This window comes from Micropterus salmoides, unplaced genomic scaffold (genome assembly GCF_014851395.1).
Source record: "Micropterus salmoides isolate LMB-PRFRI ecotype aquatic unplaced genomic scaffold, ASM1485139v1 Ms_hic_scaffold_17, whole genome shotgun sequence".
Lineage (NCBI taxonomy): Eukaryota > Metazoa > Chordata > Actinopteri > Centrarchiformes > Centrarchidae > Micropterus > Micropterus salmoides.
In genome coordinates, this window is record NW_024040817.1 from 15,483,457 (window position 1) to 15,502,295 (window position 18,839).

General features: G+C 40.8%; 1 protein-coding gene across 1 annotated transcript; it reads right to left on the reverse strand.

Moving 5' to 3' along the window:
• Nucleotides 1–1,184: 1,184 nt before the first annotated feature.
• Nucleotides 1,185–15,900, reverse strand: slc39a4 (solute carrier family 39 member 4). Its single transcript, XM_038725031.1, has 12 exons — nucleotides 15,566–15,900; nucleotides 10,430–10,735; nucleotides 9,161–9,362; nucleotides 8,727–8,896; nucleotides 6,446–6,632; nucleotides 5,993–6,165; nucleotides 3,967–4,155; nucleotides 3,403–3,507; nucleotides 3,086–3,137; nucleotides 2,829–2,981; nucleotides 2,503–2,690; nucleotides 1,185–2,393 (listed from the first exon to the last, which is right to left on the reverse strand). The coding sequence occupies exons 1-12, from the start codon at nucleotides 15,764–15,766 to the stop codon at nucleotides 2,265–2,267; spliced, it is 2,055 nt and encodes a 684-aa protein (XP_038580959.1). The 5' UTR covers nucleotides 15,767–15,900; the 3' UTR covers nucleotides 1,185–2,264.
• Nucleotides 15,901–18,839: the final 2,939 nt, after the last annotated feature.

The following is an 18,839-nucleotide window of genomic DNA, read 5'->3' on the forward strand; positions in this document are numbered from 1 at the left end:
GTTTCACCTCTGGCTTCATTCACACCAAGATTACAAATTCCACAGTTGTGATCTGTCTTCAGGCGTTAATGCACAATATGAGATCAAATGCAAAAAAAAGGGTAAAGCCCGCCATTAAAAAGTCAGTTTAAGCCCCTGTTTCCTTTCCCAAACAGACAGGTTTTTTAATATGATGGCTAACACTTCTGTAGAAAACTGAATTTATGTTTTGAATGTTTTGTATTCTGAAAGGTTCGGTTAGACCAGATAAATCTGCAGAGGTGGCCACAAATGGGAATATCTTTTCAGCTATGATCAGTTTAGAATCACAAAATGTTTTTCATGAATTTGTCAAACTAGTGTTGTAGTATTCGAGACTGGTCTTGGTCTCGAGACCGGTCTTAAGACCAATTTTTGGTGGCATTTGTACTCGGTCTTGTCTCATTCTTTGAGGACTCCGGATTTAAATTCAAGACCAGTCAAGACCATAACTTTGGGAATATCAGTAAATTGCTTTTGCATTGTCTGATTTATTTGTTAACATTCTAACTTTGATTGGATGTAAAACTTATTGCTTCAAATGCAACCAATAACCCTAATTAAAAATGTGTTGTTCCCGTTAACGACTGTCAACCCTTCCCGCGATAGTAGGCATGGAAAAGGAGTGTTGAATAAAGATGCTTATATTGATTTTCATTCCACATTTTACTGTGTGTCATGGAATGTAGGGAACTGGTCTTGGTCTTGATTCGGTTTTGGTCTCCCTCGGTCTTGGTCTTGACTTGGTCTCAGCCCCTAAAAGTCTTGGTCTTGTCTCCGTCTCGATAAACTCTGGTCTTGGTCTTGACTTGGTCTCAGTTTTGGCAGTCTTGACTACAACACTATGTCAAACTCTTACACTACGATTACGGTCAACATCTCTGAAAAAAATAAGTAAACCTTATATCAGGTTCAAGAATGAACCCTCATGCTCAAATATACTGGTTCTTTATATTGTCAAAAAATACTTATTTGCCAGCTGTGCATAAATTAGGTGTTTGTGTTTGTAAAAGTTTTACATGAAAATTGTAAGATTAAAATCTTGATCGATATGCACCAGACACCACATCACATGACAGTTTTAGGCTCACTGATGTGAATGTAAATTGAAACATATATTGAGTCTTCATCCACCTGTTGCTTATAAAATAGAAATGAGTGCATAATGGATTTTGAAAGAGTGTTAATTTTCCAAACAAGGTACAATACAAAATTTTCCGTACACCATACTGTATGTACCAACACAAATTAGCACATTTTTATACATATAATGTGTGTGGTGGGACCAAATACTATATACAGTGTGGCTTTTTCTTTATCAGATGTAGATATTAGTGAATGTTTTGCTCATCAACAGAAACTTTTAATAAAAAGAATTAAAAAAAAAAGCACAAAGCCATGTTACATGTAATACATGTAAATCACCAGGAAGTTCAGGGAGAAATGACTTGTGTGAGTTCTGAATTTAGTGTCATATTCAAAACACTCTTTCCAGTGCTGGAAAGAAAAACATCTGAAGTGACACTTTTACTGCCAGAAAAACAGCAGTGGACTTGAACAGTTCAACATTGATTCTCATGTTACTATTAAGTAACATGTATTACATATGAAGTAATACTCCTAGCTTTTATAAAACTAATTATTTTCTGTTTTTGTTGAGACTGCCAGAGAAGTATTATTTTCCTGGTTGTAGTTTGTGGTGTTGGTGTGGTGGATTGTGTTATGTAATAATATACGGGAAAGTTGACAGTGAGGCCACGGTGCATTTTACTGCACGAATATTAGTGAACACCTTTCAGAACATGGTCAAATAACATCTGCGCAGAAATCACTTAATTAATCACTTTCAGTATCTTGCATGGCTGGATCAGTTCCCCATCTGACAATTTTATTTTCCCTTTTTTTAGTCGGAACAAGGGCCATCTCACTCTGTCGGTTGTAATCGTGGACATTTTACATCTATTCATTTACATTTACATTCATTTAGCTCACGCTTACAATTGCTATACATGTCAGAGGTCGCACGTCTCTGGAGCAACTAGGGGTTAAATGTCTTGCTCAGGGACACAATGGTGAACGTCTCACAGTGGGAATCGAACCCAGGTCTCCCACACCAAAGGCAAGCATCTTATCTATGCCCCATCACCACCCCCAAGTTACGAGTCACACCCTAAAAAACACCCAGTCATAGATTATACCAAAAGCAAAATGAGTCCAGGGTACTGTATCTTGTGACTGTCCATATTTTAAAAGCTGATTCTCTCTTCAAAAAGCGACAGCACCAACAGAATACCCCACCCGGTCAGAAGGCCGACATTCTGCACCAGAAAAATCAACCAGGGTCTCTTGTTGCTGATGTGGACCATGGTGGGCAGCTAGAAGGAGAAAGAGGAGAGATGGAAGTTAGAGATTAAACATGCACATCTTATCAGTTGATACTTGATCATATTTTGATGTCACAGTTCTGTAAGCACGCAAACTCACCATATCAGCCAGTCCCACATACAGGAAGAGTCCTGCAGTAATGGCAGCTATCCACTGTTGGGTTGCGACATCAGTGGCTACAGACAGAGCGATGTACAGGCCGATGAACGAGGTCAAGGCGCTGCTGACGTTTAAAAGCAACGCCTTGCGGACAGATATACCACAGTGGAGCAAAATGGCAAAATCACCTGGAGAAAAACAAGACGATGTTAAGAAATCTTTAATGAAAGATAGCAGACAATGTCTACTTTTGTGTCTTATGTGTGTTCTTTACCCACTTTGAGATTTGCTTCAAATTTAAAGTGCATTATTATTATTATTATTACCCAGTTCATGTGGTAGTTCATGGCAGAGTACAGCTAGTGATGTGGCCAGACCAGACTTCCATGACAGGGAGAAAGCTGCGCCCATCGCTAAGCCGTCTGCAAAATTGTGGATGCCGTCACCGATAGTTATCATATAAGGCACCAGACGCTGTTCTGTAGAGGCAGGCAAAGTAATAGTTAGCGGTGGAGCAGCCACGACGATTACCACAATTTGATGGTAGTACGCCTATGTTTGTGTTGGAGATAACTTTACTCGCCTCTGCTGCGCTCCTTCGGCACTGAAAGTGAATTCTCACTGTCATGACCAACCTGAAATGTACACACGCAAACCATTCATTAACAAGTCCTGTTATTGACATAAAATGTGTCTTTGGACACAGCTTTACAGTTTCAAGTTTTTACAAACTATTAGCTGAAGTAGCTGAGGGTTTCTGACACACAGGCAACTTATAACCAATTTACATTGTTCACAGATTTAGTGGATTCCAGCAAATGCTACAGGGTCTTTTTATTTCCAGTTGTGATTAGTATTCCACCTTAAACGTCCCACTGTTAATGTGTGTATGTTTCTCACCAGGTCTGCTTTTGATGCTGACTGTGATTTGTCTTTTTGTTTCCTTTCCTGTTGATACATCTCTAAAACCCTCCCGTGGTCACAGTGGTGAGGCTCTGATTCTTCCTAAACAGTGAGACAAAAGCAATGAAAACAAAGACAAAAAGATCTTGAAAAAGAAGAACTTAATGAAATACAGTACTGTGTAGCATATTGGGCAGGTAAAAGATTGTGAAATTCACCTAGATGCAGTACAGATCATTTTTAATTCAGACATAATCTGCACACACTGCTGCACATTTTAGAAAACAAGATTGAGATAAAGACAGAATACGATGTAAGATTTTGAATGCGAAACAGCAGATTTAAGGAAAATTTTCTTTCTCCTGGGTTGATTTTTTTTGCATTGTGTGTCTGTTTTGCACAATTCTTAGCCAACCTTTCTTTGCAAGATTTAGTTGTGCAAATTAAGGACAAACACAATTTTTTTAAATGATCAGAACCTAGTGTGATAGGTTCCCATAATTTCAAATGTTACAAATTGTATGTGTTCATCGGTATGGGTTTGGTATTTTTTCCTCTTACCCCATGATGATGTTGATGGTGGTGATGATTGTCTTTAAATGTGATCAGAGAGAAGATCGTTTCCATCAGGTAAAAGTAGTAGATCCCGGCAATCACCACCAGCATCTTGTAAATGTAGTCTGGGATTTCCACATTGTGACTGTCATGGGAATGCTTATGGCCGCCCGTGTCGTCATGTAAACCTAGAAACTGGACACACACAGGCCACAAAGACACTTCAAAATGAGTATATGCTGCAAGTAAATCATCATGATAAAACTGATAACTCCTGGTGGCCTAGTGGTTATGAAGTATACAGTATAACTGCAATGTGCTCAAACCAGAGCTAAAAGCTAAGTGAACAATGGACTTGTAATAAAGGCATTAAGGCATTATTTGGCCTTTTCCCTTTCCTTTATTGTGTTATATATCTTTTTTGTGCATGTAATAGGTTTGCAAAGTAAAAAGCCTAAATCCACCACAAAGGGAGTAATCATCTCCCACAGAAAACACTGCTTGATTGTAGTCCAGTCTTTACTTGCTTCACCTATATGTGTCACTTTGTAACACGAGTAATAATTACGGGTGTGATGAGATCTTGTGTCACAAGATCTCACGAGATTTAATTGTGACGAGATTTCTCGTCAGGTAAAAAGCTGTCTCGCGAGACTCACTCAATTGACATTTTTCACATGCTGTCAAGCCACACATTAATTTTCTCACGCAGTGAAATACAAATAAATAGCTGATAACATAGTCTCGCGGAGCTAATCAACTCCGCCCTGGCCGATGCCAAATCGGCGTACACCTTGATATTTATTAACTGAACCCGCTTACGCTCTATGTCCAGACAGCTGTGAAGAGTGGTAATGAAGCTGGTAGAGTTTTGCAACATAAACATCTAAATTCTGAGGCGCAACCTTGCTCTGTTTGGGACTGTAAGCACTTTATGAGTTGCTGAAGTTAACGTGTGTGTATGGATTTGTTGTGAGATTTCTGCCTGATCAGAAGTGTTTCAGTTACTTTTGGTTTCACAGGCAACATGCAGTGCCAAACTGCGTCACTCAAATGGGCTGAAGGGCATAATAAAACACAACGAGGTAGGAAGATTAAATCATGACCCAGCAGGGATGATATTACAGGAAAAAAGTTGATCTACAGGAGAAATATCTGATAGCAGCACAGAATAGCCGAGAGCTACACTAACTTAGATTCTGTTATAGTTGGGCTTTAGAGTTTGAATTGTCACCTGTCATGTGAATTTTGTGTTTCTCTTTACATAAATAAAAAAAATAAACTGGTGCATAAAAAGTCACCAGAATGCTGGAAATAAAGTGTTTAATACTAAAATTTTTAATATGATTCAGCATTAAAGATTTCCTAAAAGTAGTGGTAAAATATCCTCTCATCTCAATCTTGTGAACCCAATCTCGGATCTAGTCCTGTCTCATGGGTTAAGTGTCTCGTCACACCCCTAGTAATGCTCAGAAAATAATGCTCAGCTAGCATCTAGTCCGACATGCCCTCAAAAACACTGGTGGAGAAACACACTGAGCTTCAACACACAGCTACATGACGTCCACCAGCTGCCTCCCCTCACCCCACGCCCCTACCGAACATTAGATACCCTCCAGGCAGTCAACGGACATAAAGTTGTTACTGTTATGTAGAGACAGTGCACAGTTATAACGTTATGTATGAAAGATAAATTTGTCACAAATTAATAACTCACCACTCTGAAACATCTTGCTCCAGTCTAGGTTGCGAAGCTGGTTTGGGTTGTTCTGCCTGTACAGGCTGAATCAGCTTTGCTTTGGATCACACTACCTTGCTTGTCAGGACCCGCCCTACTCTGCTTTTGATTGGCTAGTAGTCCTTACCTAGGTACTGCGCATGTACAACTACAGGCCCTAAATAAAATTATGAACCTGAAAATGAGCCTAATATGACCTTTTTAGGAAAGCCATTACAATTTTACTAAACTCCAGGCGGCTTTCGGTTCCATGGTATCAAAAGTATTGCTTGTTAAAGTGTTAAAATCACTCACCGTGGGTACCAGGTGCAACAAGGCATCTCCAGTGAGTGAACCTACAGCGAGGCCTATGCAGAGCTGGATACACATCTGGAACATACTGGTACAGGAAGTACACAGGAGCAACACAATGCCAAACATGGAAATCAGAGTTATCACCACGTTGGCAATGGTTGCATAGAGGTATCCTAGAAGAGAAAGAGAGAAAAGAGAAAATGGGGGTGGAGGTTCAAAAAACACCTGTGCATCCAGATATCCAGATGAAGTAATCAAATATACATTTAGGTATAATTACGCTGGCTTTACATGCTAGCTATTACTCTTTTGCAACAATATATAGCACAAAAACGCATATGAAGAAAAATGAATGGAAAGTTCTGCCATGATAAACGTGACCAAGACCTCATGAGTCATTTGTTCTTAATTTCTTCAGCAACAGGTCAGTCTTTCAAAATCACAATCACTTACTCTCTGTCACAGTGAGCCTATCTGGTTTCAGTGGTTCAGTGGTGACGTCTGTACAGGCTCCACTCAGGATCTGCTGGACAAGTGCAGGGCTGAGCAGAGCCAAGTCAGACCGACCCAGGGCGGAGGAGTTAGAGCTGTTGTCTGCCAGACCATAGATCAGGACCAGCTCTTCAGCCGAGAAACAGAGCTGGGAGAAAGGAAAGTGAAACATTTAAGCACAAATTGGTTATCTGTTAAAAGTGAGGCACAGATGTTTTCTGTAAAGATTAATGAAAACAAGGACATTTGCTTATAATTATGATAATTTTGTTAAAGTACAGTGTTCATTCTGCGGCGAAAGGAAACTTGGAACAACTGCAGATACTGAGATACTGCCTAAACATATTCTGTAAGTAAAATGGTTTAAATGCTATCTCTGCCTTGTATAAGTGAAATATCTGTTTTATCACTGTAAAGAACACATTTGTTACCTACTAATTATAACATTTAAGATAACTTAAAGCTTGATGCTATTTGGTCTATATTTACAGGTGCTGGTCATATAATTAGAATATCATCAAAAAGTTGATTTATTTCAGTAATTCCATTCAAAAAGTGAAACTTGGATGTTATATTCATTCATTACACATTCATTCATTACACACAGACTTATATATTTCAAGTGTTTATTTAATTTAATTGTGATGATTAAAACTGACAACTAGTGAAAATCCCAAATTCAGTATCTCTAAAAATTAGAATATTACTTAAGACCAATACAAATAAAGGATTTTTAGAAATGTTGGCCAACTGAAAAGTATGAACATGAAAAGTATGAGCATGTACAGCACTCAATACTTAGTTGGGGCTCCTTTCGCCTGAATTACTGCAGCAATGCGGCGTGGCATGGAGTCGATCAGTCTGTGGCACTGCTCAGGTGTTATGAGAGCCCAGGTTGCTCTAATAGTGGCCTTCAGCTCTTCTGCATTGTTGGGTCTGGCGTATCGCATCTTCCTCTTCACAATACCCCATACATTTTCTATAGGGTTAAGGTCAGGCGAGTTTGTTGGCCAATTAAGAACAGGGATACCATGGTCCTTAAACCAGGTACTGGTAGCTTTGGCACTTTGTGCAGGTGCCAAGTCCTGTTGCATCTCCATAAAGTTGGTCAGCAGCAGGAAGCATGAAGTGCTCTAAAACCTCCTGGTTGCGTTGACCTTGGACCTCAGAAAACACAGTGGACCAACACCAGCAGATGATATGGCACCCCAAACCATCACTGACTGTGGAAACTTTACACTGGACTTCAAGCAACGTGGATTCTGTGCCTCTCCTCTCTTCCTCCAGACTCTGGGACCTTGATTTCCAAAGGAAATGCAAAATTTACTTTCATCAGAGAACATAACTTTGGACCACTCAGCAGTAGTCCAGTCCTTTTTGTCGTTAGCCCAGGCGAGACGCTTCTGACGCTGTGTCTTGTTCAAGAGTGGCTTGACACAAGGAATGCGACAGCTGAAACTCATGTCTTGCATACATCTGTGCGTGGTGGTTCTTGAAGCACTGACTCCAGCTGTAGTCCACTCTGTGAATCTCCCCCACATTTTGGAATGGGTTTTGTTTCACAATCCTCTCCAGGGTGCGGTTATCCCTATTGCTTGTACACTTTTTTCTACCACATCTTTTCCTTCCCTTCGCCTCTCTATGAATGTGCTTGGACACAGAGCTCTGTGAACAGCCAGCCTCTTTAGCAATGACCTTTTGTGTCTTGACCTCCTTTTGGACAGCTGTCAAGTCAGCAGTCTTCCCCATGATTGTGTAGCCTACAGAACTAGACTGAGAGACCATTTAAAGGCCTTTGCAGGTGTTTTGAGTTAATTGGCTGATGAGTGTGGCACCAGGTGTCTTCAATATTGACCCTTTTCAAAATATTCTAATTTTCTGAGATACTGATTTGGGGGTTTTCATTAGTTGTCAGTTATAATTATCAAAATTAAAAGGAATGAACACTTGAAATATATCAGTCTGTATGGAATGAATGTATACATTATACAAGTTTCACTTTTTGAATGGAATTACTGAATTTTTAGAATTTTGATGATATTCTAATTATATGACCAGCACCTGTATACTTCTGGTCAAGCGACCAATCAGGCATTTATATAGCTATTCAATAAATGTATGTGTAAGTGTCGACAGTGTGCAGGAGCTTATTTTTGTTACTTTGCCTCATCACTTCTCTTGTACACCTGCCTAAATACTGGTTTAAAAATATATTTCTTTTTTTGTGTGTTGGTATGTATACCCCATCCCAGGTGGTGTTTCTATCATGCCCCTCGTGAAGTTCAGGGCTGCTCCTTTTCCTCCGTTTTAAACCACTATGATCATGATCAGCGTGTTCCTCTTCGTGATGGTCATGTTCGTGGGCCTCCGGGACAGGTCCAAGGTTTAGACTCCTCATGAAAGCCTCCAAATCTACAGGACACAAACACAACCTACACTTGAGCAAAACAACAATGTTTTTTTCAGTTGCAAGTGTTGAGAACATGACTAACTTTTCCTTAAGTTACTCGAAAGAAAATCACTTGACACTTAATATTTGCAGACAAAATAACTATAGTTTTTAAAGTGGTTAAAGGTTACAGGGTCGAAGTTTCTGAGTGATGAATCTCTCTGCAGCTCTGTCTCTGCATGTATCTGCGTCCATGCATTTGTTGTGTTTTCTGAAAGACATTTTACCCCCGACGGTGAAATTCTCTGACCCCACACGGTCCACGATGTAGTCCAGGAAAAAGCTCTCCTCAGGCAGAGACCGGCTAATGAAGCAGTGACCTTGCAAGGCGTGATACAGGACGCGGGCCAAAACTGCACCTGCTTCCTGCCGCTGGTGTGGCGTTGATGTGTTGACCTCTGTCATGATGTCACTGGCTGTGACACAGTTCTGGTTGACATGGTGATAAGGGGGAGGACGGACAAAGAGAAAGGGTATGGGTGTGAAAAAAAGAGAGTTTTAATCACTGACTCAACCATTTTGATAATAGATTTAAGTCACTTTTCAAACTTCTAATTGTGAGGATTTTATGCTTTTTTGTCTTTATGTGATTATAAAGTGAATATCTTGGCATCCTGGATTGTTTGATTGCTCTTATTGACTGGCTTTTAGTTTTTAAATGAAATGATTGCCAGATAACTGAATATAACTATGGTATATTTAGGTGATAATAATAATAGGTTTGGGAAAGTGCTGCAGTTGTGTATGTTAATGCCTTAAGTATATTGGTTAAGTTATTTGTCAAACTTGTTAATGCTGGTTTCAGAAACACTCATTTGAACATGTGGAGTCTTGTCCTTATTTTGCTTCAACTATTTAAAAAATAAATAAATAAATACGGGACTACAGACAGCAGGACAGAGACATTTAAATACTTGCTGCAATGAAATGCTGGAGCTAATTTACATTTCTTTGGTTTGATTTCTGACATTACTTTTTGTGCCTCACAATATGGCAGTACCAAAGATTTGAAGAGGGCATGACAATTGCTGCAGTGATGAGGCTGTGAGTACAGAAGATCTACTGCTGGCATCACCCAAGTATGATAAGATATGTTGAGTGATAAAAACTGCCACGATCACAGTAAAACATACCAGGAAGGAAAAATACCACTCTAAGCAAAACATGATTGGTGTATTTATGTAATAAATTAATATTGTCATGGAGCAAGGAGGATCATAAACTGTCTCCTTGGTTACTGAAAAAGCAAATTATCATGCCCATTTTGGCGGTGGCACGTCATCACAGACGTGTGACAAGCAATTTACGTAAAGAGTGGCATTTTCTTCTCAAATAGTTTAACTTGAGTAAGTTGTGGAAATGTAAACCTTTAGTAATTGACAGGAAAAATGCAAAGTTGGAAAAAATCAACAAGATTTTCTGAAGCACTATTGTTTTGTTTTCTCCTTTGCTATCTAGTCATATGACCCAGACTGCAGTTGTGGTCTTAGGCTTACCTCACTGTCTGAGGGCTCATAGTGGTCGTGAAGCTCTTGAAGCAGCACTTTTAATCCATCAGCGTCTGTGTGCTCGTGTTCATGTGTGATTTTGTGCAGGAAATGTTCGGTCTCCTCTCCCCATCTCCCCTGGCGTGTGGCGGTGCAAGCCAGGCTGGGAGAGACAACGTACAGGACACATCCGGCAGCGAGAGCGGGGAACTGAGACACGCTGATGGTGACATCTTTCCCACCCTTTCCAGTTTCATCCCCTCCATGGGTGGAGTGATAGCTGATCAGCTGGTGAACGGCATCTGTCAGATCACACTATGCAAAGCATTCACACATAGAGGAAAGCATACATACAGATAATTAATACAATCATTTTCACGCAACGACAGCCTCATAAGCTTGATTCACTTCTATAAAACAGATACTGCTACACGTTCATATCACTTCCTTTTGGTTATATTCAACCAAATACAAGGTTAGATTAATTTAGAAATAGGAACATGCACATTGCATTAACAGCAACCTATAGTATAATAAGCTGCTTTTATTGCCTTTTATTAGAGATGACTTCTTCTGATAACAAGGGGAGGGAAGTAGGCCACAATATAAAGAGCACCATAAAATGCTGACAACGATTGATCCTGACTCAGAAACTATGACAGGAGGAAAGGTTAAAAAATATACCCGTTCTGTTAGTTTGACAGAGATGTGAGGATGTGGGTTGTCTTAAACTTTAAGATACAAATGTCTTTTTTCAAAACTTTGAGCAAATTTCATTTAGTCCACTGTATTGGAATGGCGGTAAAGGAAAGACTGATATCTCAGAAATATGAGCACATAAAACCAAAACTATCTGCATGACTACACACCAGAAGAGGTACATGAGAAAATACCTTTGATGTAATTTGAGTGAACTGACCCATTAAACTGTCACAACAGGAAACGAAGCTGTGAACTGATAAGGTCAAACTGTACGGACTCCTTGACATCTGGCAAGAACTTAAAGACTTTTACTGTGGTTCAGATGAGGTTTATTATTTTATTGATCTTCTTGCAATTTTAAATGATCTGTTATAACACTTGTATACTTGTAACTATGGGGGAGTTATATTTACAGGCCTTTTTTGCTTCACTTTCACTGCTTCATTGATATCAGTTCTTTATTAGCAAAATGAAGCATCAACTAAAGCTGTTTTTTCTTATCATCTCTATACTTTTTGTCCATTCATATAGATTACAGCTAACTTAACCAGGGACTCTCATTCACACTGATAATGTGGTTTTGTTGAAACTGCCTGTTAACAGTGCCCTCAATGAGTTAAAGTACCAAACACCTCTAGTCATGTTAAGAAAGGCTAAATGCCCCACACTATCCTCAACCTCAAGGTGAAAATTGTAAATATTATAACATTAAATACAAAGTAAAACATTAGTATAATATTAATATATGTATTTACAGGTCACACTTTATTTGGATAGTCTGCCTGCCTGTCATTCATTACATTATTGTGCAAGAAAAATGCTCTAAATGGTAGTTAATCACTGATTTGTTAATTCTTAGTATTAACTTGTCATAATAATAAACATTCTTGTAGAGCAACGAGTTCAACATTTCAAATGTTTGCTAATTGCATCACTTTGTGTTGTAAAGTGGTGAAGACATAAGGGCTCAGATTAGGGGTGTGGCAGCATATTTAGATCACGAGAACAAGATGAGAAGATATTTTAACAGTATTTTGAATAAATATTCAATGCTGAAATACATCAGTGGGGTGTTCTGGCGGTCCTCCCCCAGAAGAAGCATCAAACACTTAATTTCCTGCATTCTGGAGACATTTTCTGCACCAATTTATGGTGGAAATGTCTTTATTTATATGAAGGGAAACAAAATGAAGGAGGCAGGTGACAATTCAAAATATAAAATTATAATGGAATATAATACAGTAACCAGCTTTTAGACAATGCATTTGTTTCTTCTTTATTTGAGTTGCATTGCATGCTTTCTTATTGTGCATTGTTTCATTTGTTATTTAACATTTCTCACTGCAAGCTGTTTTTCAGAACATTTGTAACAAAAGCTTTCAAAAAGTGATGGAGACATTCTGACTCTGATTTGTCCCCAGCGTCCGTTCAGTATTTTTAAATGTCCCGCCCCATCCAGGCTGTGATTGGTCGGTTCACGACAAGTGACATTGACGAGCTACATTCAGCACACGGCTGTTTGAAAGGCACCCGAGCTTCTCTTCTCACTCGTCTCTCTCCACCGACAGAGTTAATCAGGCAGGCGAGAACGGGAACAGGTGAGCGCCACGTAGCGCCCAGAGAAGATATGGAGAGGGCAGAGGAGAGTACCGGTGTTCTGACGATATATGCTGCCTTGTCGAAAAATGCTACCGTAGAGCAAATTGATAGCAGAGTCTATGGAGTCGCTCTGCCTTATCGAAAAATGCTACCTTATGTGTTCCCATTTCCAATCTTATAAAGTTATAACTCTCACAGTATTACGACATCTTCTGTTTAAAAAAAAAAATTATATTATTATTATTATTATAATATAATTTCAGGGGTAGCGTATTCAAATAGACTAATATCCCCTATCAAAGAATGCTCCCATTACAGAATAATTTCATATTGCACCACTACTCACTCCATGTGTACTGTAAGGAGATGGGGAGCATGTTGAAATAGGCTACTATATTATGCCATCTTTATTTAAGATATCGGAGGTAGCGTTTCTGATAAGACTGCTAATGATTATATTCAGGGGCGCCCATGACAAAAAAATCTAATTGGACCCCCTCTGCGCAGCTGTTGTCACCACTTCTCTAGGACTTAACTGTCCCATCAAAAACTGTACATAACTCTAATTAAAGGCTTGCAAGTGTCTGGCTTCTTGTAGTTCAATATTATTACTAGTACAATATTTATTTACTGCTGGTGATTTGTACATGCAATACAGGATGCAGTTCACTATTTGCGTCTCAAATAAATTGCCCTTCATGATGGGAATAATAAAGTATGTATCTATAGATGTCATTAATGGCCATAATTCAATCTAAATGAACGTATCAAACTGGATTATTTTAATATAGTCTGTAACTTACATGCAGGCTGAGGTAAACTGCTGTCCAGCATCCAGTACAGATAGGAAGTTTTTATTTTATTTTATTTATTTCATAATGATCATAATGTGAGAAAATACTTTGTGTTTGAATTTCTGTCATTCAGAAATATATCATTGTCTTTTTTTTATGGTAAAAAGAGCTAGAGAGACAGAGAAATCCCCACAGACTCCCTGGCATGATGCTAACTGGCATGTCATTCACACAGTGTTGCTCAGCTTCTTCACTGGGACAGGGAGGCTACAGTTACGGGGAGACTGGGGTACTGCTGACTCATCTGTTGTTAGTCTACTAAAAGGGGCAGGGACAGTGATTTAATATGAACATCTTGCTAAACGTTTTCCTGCACTGATTAAAGTTGATGAAATGTAGGCTAACACTAGTCTGTTGCTTATTTCACTGTGGACATTGAGCCAACAGGTTAAAACCACTCACAGACTAAAGGCTACCCACCTTTCTTGGGGAAAAACTGAGATACAGATTGACATAAAGTCCTTTGTCTTTCTCTTTTTTCTCTCTTTCCTTTTTTGAAAACCAGATTTTGGTTTACTATGCAACATTGTGATCACGGTATTTCTGGCGCATCTCCTGACTGCAACTAAACACCGTCACTGATGTGTGCGCAGGACCAAACCATTTCATGCAGATACAGAGGGGTGGTCGGTCAATATGGAGGTTTCTTTTTGGTCAATAGGGATTTTTAACTTTTACTGCCAAAAACAAGTAAAAGCAAAGAGATCATTCATTTTATTATTATATTTGAAATATAGCCTATTTATACTCAATGATGATGGTTTATCTAATGTATAATATAATATAATTTGATATTAGTTTCTAATTATTGATTATGATTATATTTTCCTGACGATCAACCACTGCCTCGACGGCATGTTGCAGCAATGTTGCACAGATTTATGGGCATGGAAACAGACCACGCTTGTTGGTCATGTGCATGCGCAGAACCATTTAGCACATATCCATAGATATCATAAATCGACAGAACACCAGCAACTTGTGAGATGTCCCATTGCAAGAAAATGTCCCAGTACGCCAAAGAGTAAAATGTGAAGGTGCCTACGTTCTGGCCCACTTCAAGCACTGCCTCCATTGACTTAGCAATCAAATAATGCAAATAATTTATAGATTATTAAAATGGAAAAAAGTTGCAATGTGCAAATTACTTGTCCAGAATAAATGGAATTAAGACAGTATGAGTTAACTAACAAACCTAATAATAAAAATAATAATGTTGTGAGAATACTTACTAAAAAAGAAGCCTATTACATGATGCAGTCACTAGTTATTTTCTTGGCTTTCCAGATTTATGACTGAGTCTGTGTTATAGCCTACTCTGGTCACACCTGGTGATTAAATTCAACTGGACTTCACAAGATTAAAGTCCACTAGGCCTAAATATTTCAGAAACAGAAAAATCCTTCATTGTGAAAGGTGCGCACTGCACACAAAATATCAAAAACAACTCAGGAGGCTAATTATAACAAAAGAAAAATTAGATAGCTTCTATGGTATTTGTAATTAAATAAATACAATTTAGACTCTGGTTGGAATCCAGACTGACAAAATTAGCATGTTGGAGATTATTCACCGTTTCCTGATTTTACTTGACTTTAATTTTCTTTTAACCCTATTTTAATTCCTTTAAAAAATGTTTATCTTGTTTGTCTGTTTTTTCGTTTAAAACCTGATGGTTTTTATGATTTGTGTGTTTAATTTTTCTGCCCTACATGGATTTTAAAAAGTGTTCTATAAATAAAGATTATTGTTACTAGACCTATAGTCTATTAATTGTACGTCAGTAAATAATGAAATGATAATGTCTAGCCTAACCTTGTGATCTTTTTGTTTTGTAATTAGGCCTTTAACATTTAAGACATCCAGTTTACCGATGTGACCATACATGAAGAGCTGGTTAATAACTTTTGGACCTCGACCTCTCTCTCCGCAGCGCCTGCAGCTCGCCACCCGGCACTGAAACTGGCTGCGGAGACCTAATAAAACTTACCTTTTCACACGACACTTCACCGCACTGCACACGTTTCTCCAGTGTATTAAAGAGGGAGCGAAGTGACTCCTCGGTCAGATGCTGCTGTCCCGGAGACACGACGCTGACCACAGCCCCGTACGCTTCCTCCACAGCGGGAGAACCCGAAACAGAACCGAACAAACCGCAACTGGCAAGAATCAGCAGCGCGGAGAAAAACATCTCAACAGTTTCCTTAAAATCTACTTTTATATACTAAGAATTGATTAATTTAAAAGGGAAAAGACACAAAATATACACATAGAGTCTGATACAGTCCCAATGTATTTCTACAGACACATTGAGCTGTATAGAGCTCAGCTCACAGCTGTTATCAGTTTAAAACCACTGCATCGTCACTGGGCCCGCATTGTGATTGGCCGAGACGTGGCTGATGCTGTCCTATACCTGTCTGTGAAAACCTTGGTCACCTGTACAGGCCATAGAAGTCCTCCACAACACACATCCGCATAGGCTATAAAATCAGACTTCAAGATTGATTCGTTATAGCCATATGGGCTATTTGGCTTCTAATTGGAAACCGGGATACTGTGCTATATAAACACCGTATCCAAATTCAGGACACTGTTTTGATCATCTAAACAGACATATGAATAACCAGGTTTCTCATGTTCCATGTAAACGCTTCATTCTGAATATGATCAGAAGCAGTAGCCTTGGTATAAGACAAAACCAGTATAAGACTCAAAAACAATGTTTAGTTCTCACCATTTGAAGAAGACAGAGTAGATAAATCTGAAAAATAAAAAAGTTATTTTTAAATTATCTTTATTTAGAGTCAAACTTCTATCATCATTCTATCTCTGGATTCATCTGCATCTTTGCTCCAATGGTCTTCTGTTCTAAAAATGTCCCAGAGATTTTGGATTATTGACCCGCACCTTTGGCAGGAACTACTACGGACGTCGCTGATTTTATCAAAAGGAGTTTGATTGTCGAATTGATTGTCTTATCCAATGAGGAGAGACCATGTAAATGTGGATAACGTTGTTTAAGTTTATCAATACCGTAACTCTGCTCAGCAAATATAATAATGTCAGAAGTGAAAGTGATGTCAATTGAAAATGTCCTCGCAGGGAATGAGGCAGCAGAGAGTGTCAGATTTATGATTCTTCCTTCTTGTGTCTCTGTTTGCAGTCTCACAATGTGCAGCTCAAGTTTTATTTCGTATATGCGTCGCCCTCTAAGGCTATCACTATTGAGTTTATCCCTTCCGCGCGCCTGCGCAGCACTGAGAATTTTTCGTCTAAGCCTAGGGCCTCTCCTACGTCCGCACCTTGTATGTATACATCGGTGAGACCCAGCCTTCGGCTCCCTATTTTCTTCAGCACTGAGCTTGAAGTCTAAAGAGCATAGAAGACAAAAGAGAAGAAAAAGAGTAATCTGCCGCAGCGAGAAGAACAATGTCTTCCTACCTGCTGGCTAGAGTGGGACGAGGCGATGCCACTTCCGTCCGGCTGTGCGAGGTCTGCAAGACGGGCTTCATCCTGCCGGGGGATCTCCATCCCTGTTGTGAGGCTTGTCTCGCCGGGCGGGCACTCACCTCCGAGTCACGCTGCCTGTACTGCGCTCTCCTCTTCTCCAAGGAGCGTCAACGCCCGGCGGATAACTTCACTGTCCTCGACGAGGAAGTGTGGCAGCCCACACACTCGCTGGACAAAGTGATGGGGATGCTGTTGCCGTAAGAGCAGGAGTAGGACTCCTCCACCCTCTCCCCCCACAGGTCCCCCAGTCGCTCTCCTCTTTTCCCGTTCCAGCCTTCAGAGAACATCGACCAGGAATCTGGCCTTCATGAGGGCAATCCCAGCCTCGAGGGGGCTCCTGCCTATGTATGCCTCCGCCCGCTGCCACCTGCTCGTTCCCCAGGCCCAGGAGTTCGCCCCACCGGATGAAATGGCTGGTGTTCTCGCCCTTAGCCAGCCGGTTAAGCGAGATCCGGTCTGGCCGTGCTTCCCCCCCATTAAGCGGTACCAAGAGGGTGCTGCCATGGACCCGAAGATTCTCCGTGCCCCGGTCTCCACCTACGCTCCCATCACTAAGGTGGAGGGGTTCTCGGATCAGGGGGCTGGCATTCAGTACGATTAAAACCTACACTGCAGCCGTTTCGTCCTGTCACGAGGGCTTCAGGGACACTGCCCCAAAGTGGGATTTGCTACTGTTTTTAGGCGCGCTAACCCCCCCGTTTGAGCCGGTGGACCTGAGGTTCCTTTCGGCTAAGGTTGCCTTGCTCCTGGCTCTGACCTCAGCCAAGAGGGTCAGCGATCTGGCTGCCCTCTCTGTGGCTCCGTCGTGCCTCCGGATTCAGGGCGACGGCTGCTCAGCTATCCTGCGCCCTAACCCGACATTCATGCCTAAAAACATTACGAGCTCCTTTCGGTTGCGGGTCATCACCCTCTCGTGCTCTTTCGTCCATTTCTACCTGCAGGATGTCTCCCGTCTCTCTCTGACTCACTGAGTGTTTTGGCTGAGTGATCCTCCTTGTGAGTGTGCGGTGTGCCCTCTCCCACCGGACGGTGTGTTGGGGGGGCGGCCGCTGCTTACGTGGCCCTACCTTGGGCGCAGCTGACGTGGTTGCTGTCGTGACCCTGCCTGCGTCTGTACAGCTGTGGGGCCCCCCTCTCGGTTTCCCGTCTTACGCATGGGTCAGCCCTAGGCCTCCCATGCCGTGCCATTGGTGCTCGCGCGCACGCCGACACCACTGCCGCGGTCAGCGGGTGACTGGGTGGCTCATTATGGGTCTGGGCAGGTGAGTTGTGCTTGGTGGTACTGTATGGGCCAGTGAGGCGTTGACTCATCCTGCTTCGCCTCTAACCCAATAGCGATAGCCTTAGAGTGCGAAGCCTATACGAAATAGAACGGGGGTTACATACTGTAACCCGTATTCTAAGAGTATAGGCGCAGCCCTCTAAGTTGTGGGCCTCACTGGACCTTGGTTGTCAGTGCTGAAGAAAAGGCATTTGGGAGCCGAAGGCTGGGTCTCACCATTATATATACAAGGTACAGACGTAGGAGAGGCCCACACTGTGGGTGGGCGTAGACTAAAATTCTCAGTGCCACGCAGGCGCACGGAAGGGGTAAACCCAATAGCGATAGCCTTAGAGGGCTTCGCCTATACTCATAGAATCTGGGTTACAGTACGTAACCCCCGTTTTTCTGGCACTTCTTCCAAACCAAGATATTCTGTATGTCTAAGACGGCATAAGTATCAGCTGTCTTATTCTTGTTCCTAAGTCTT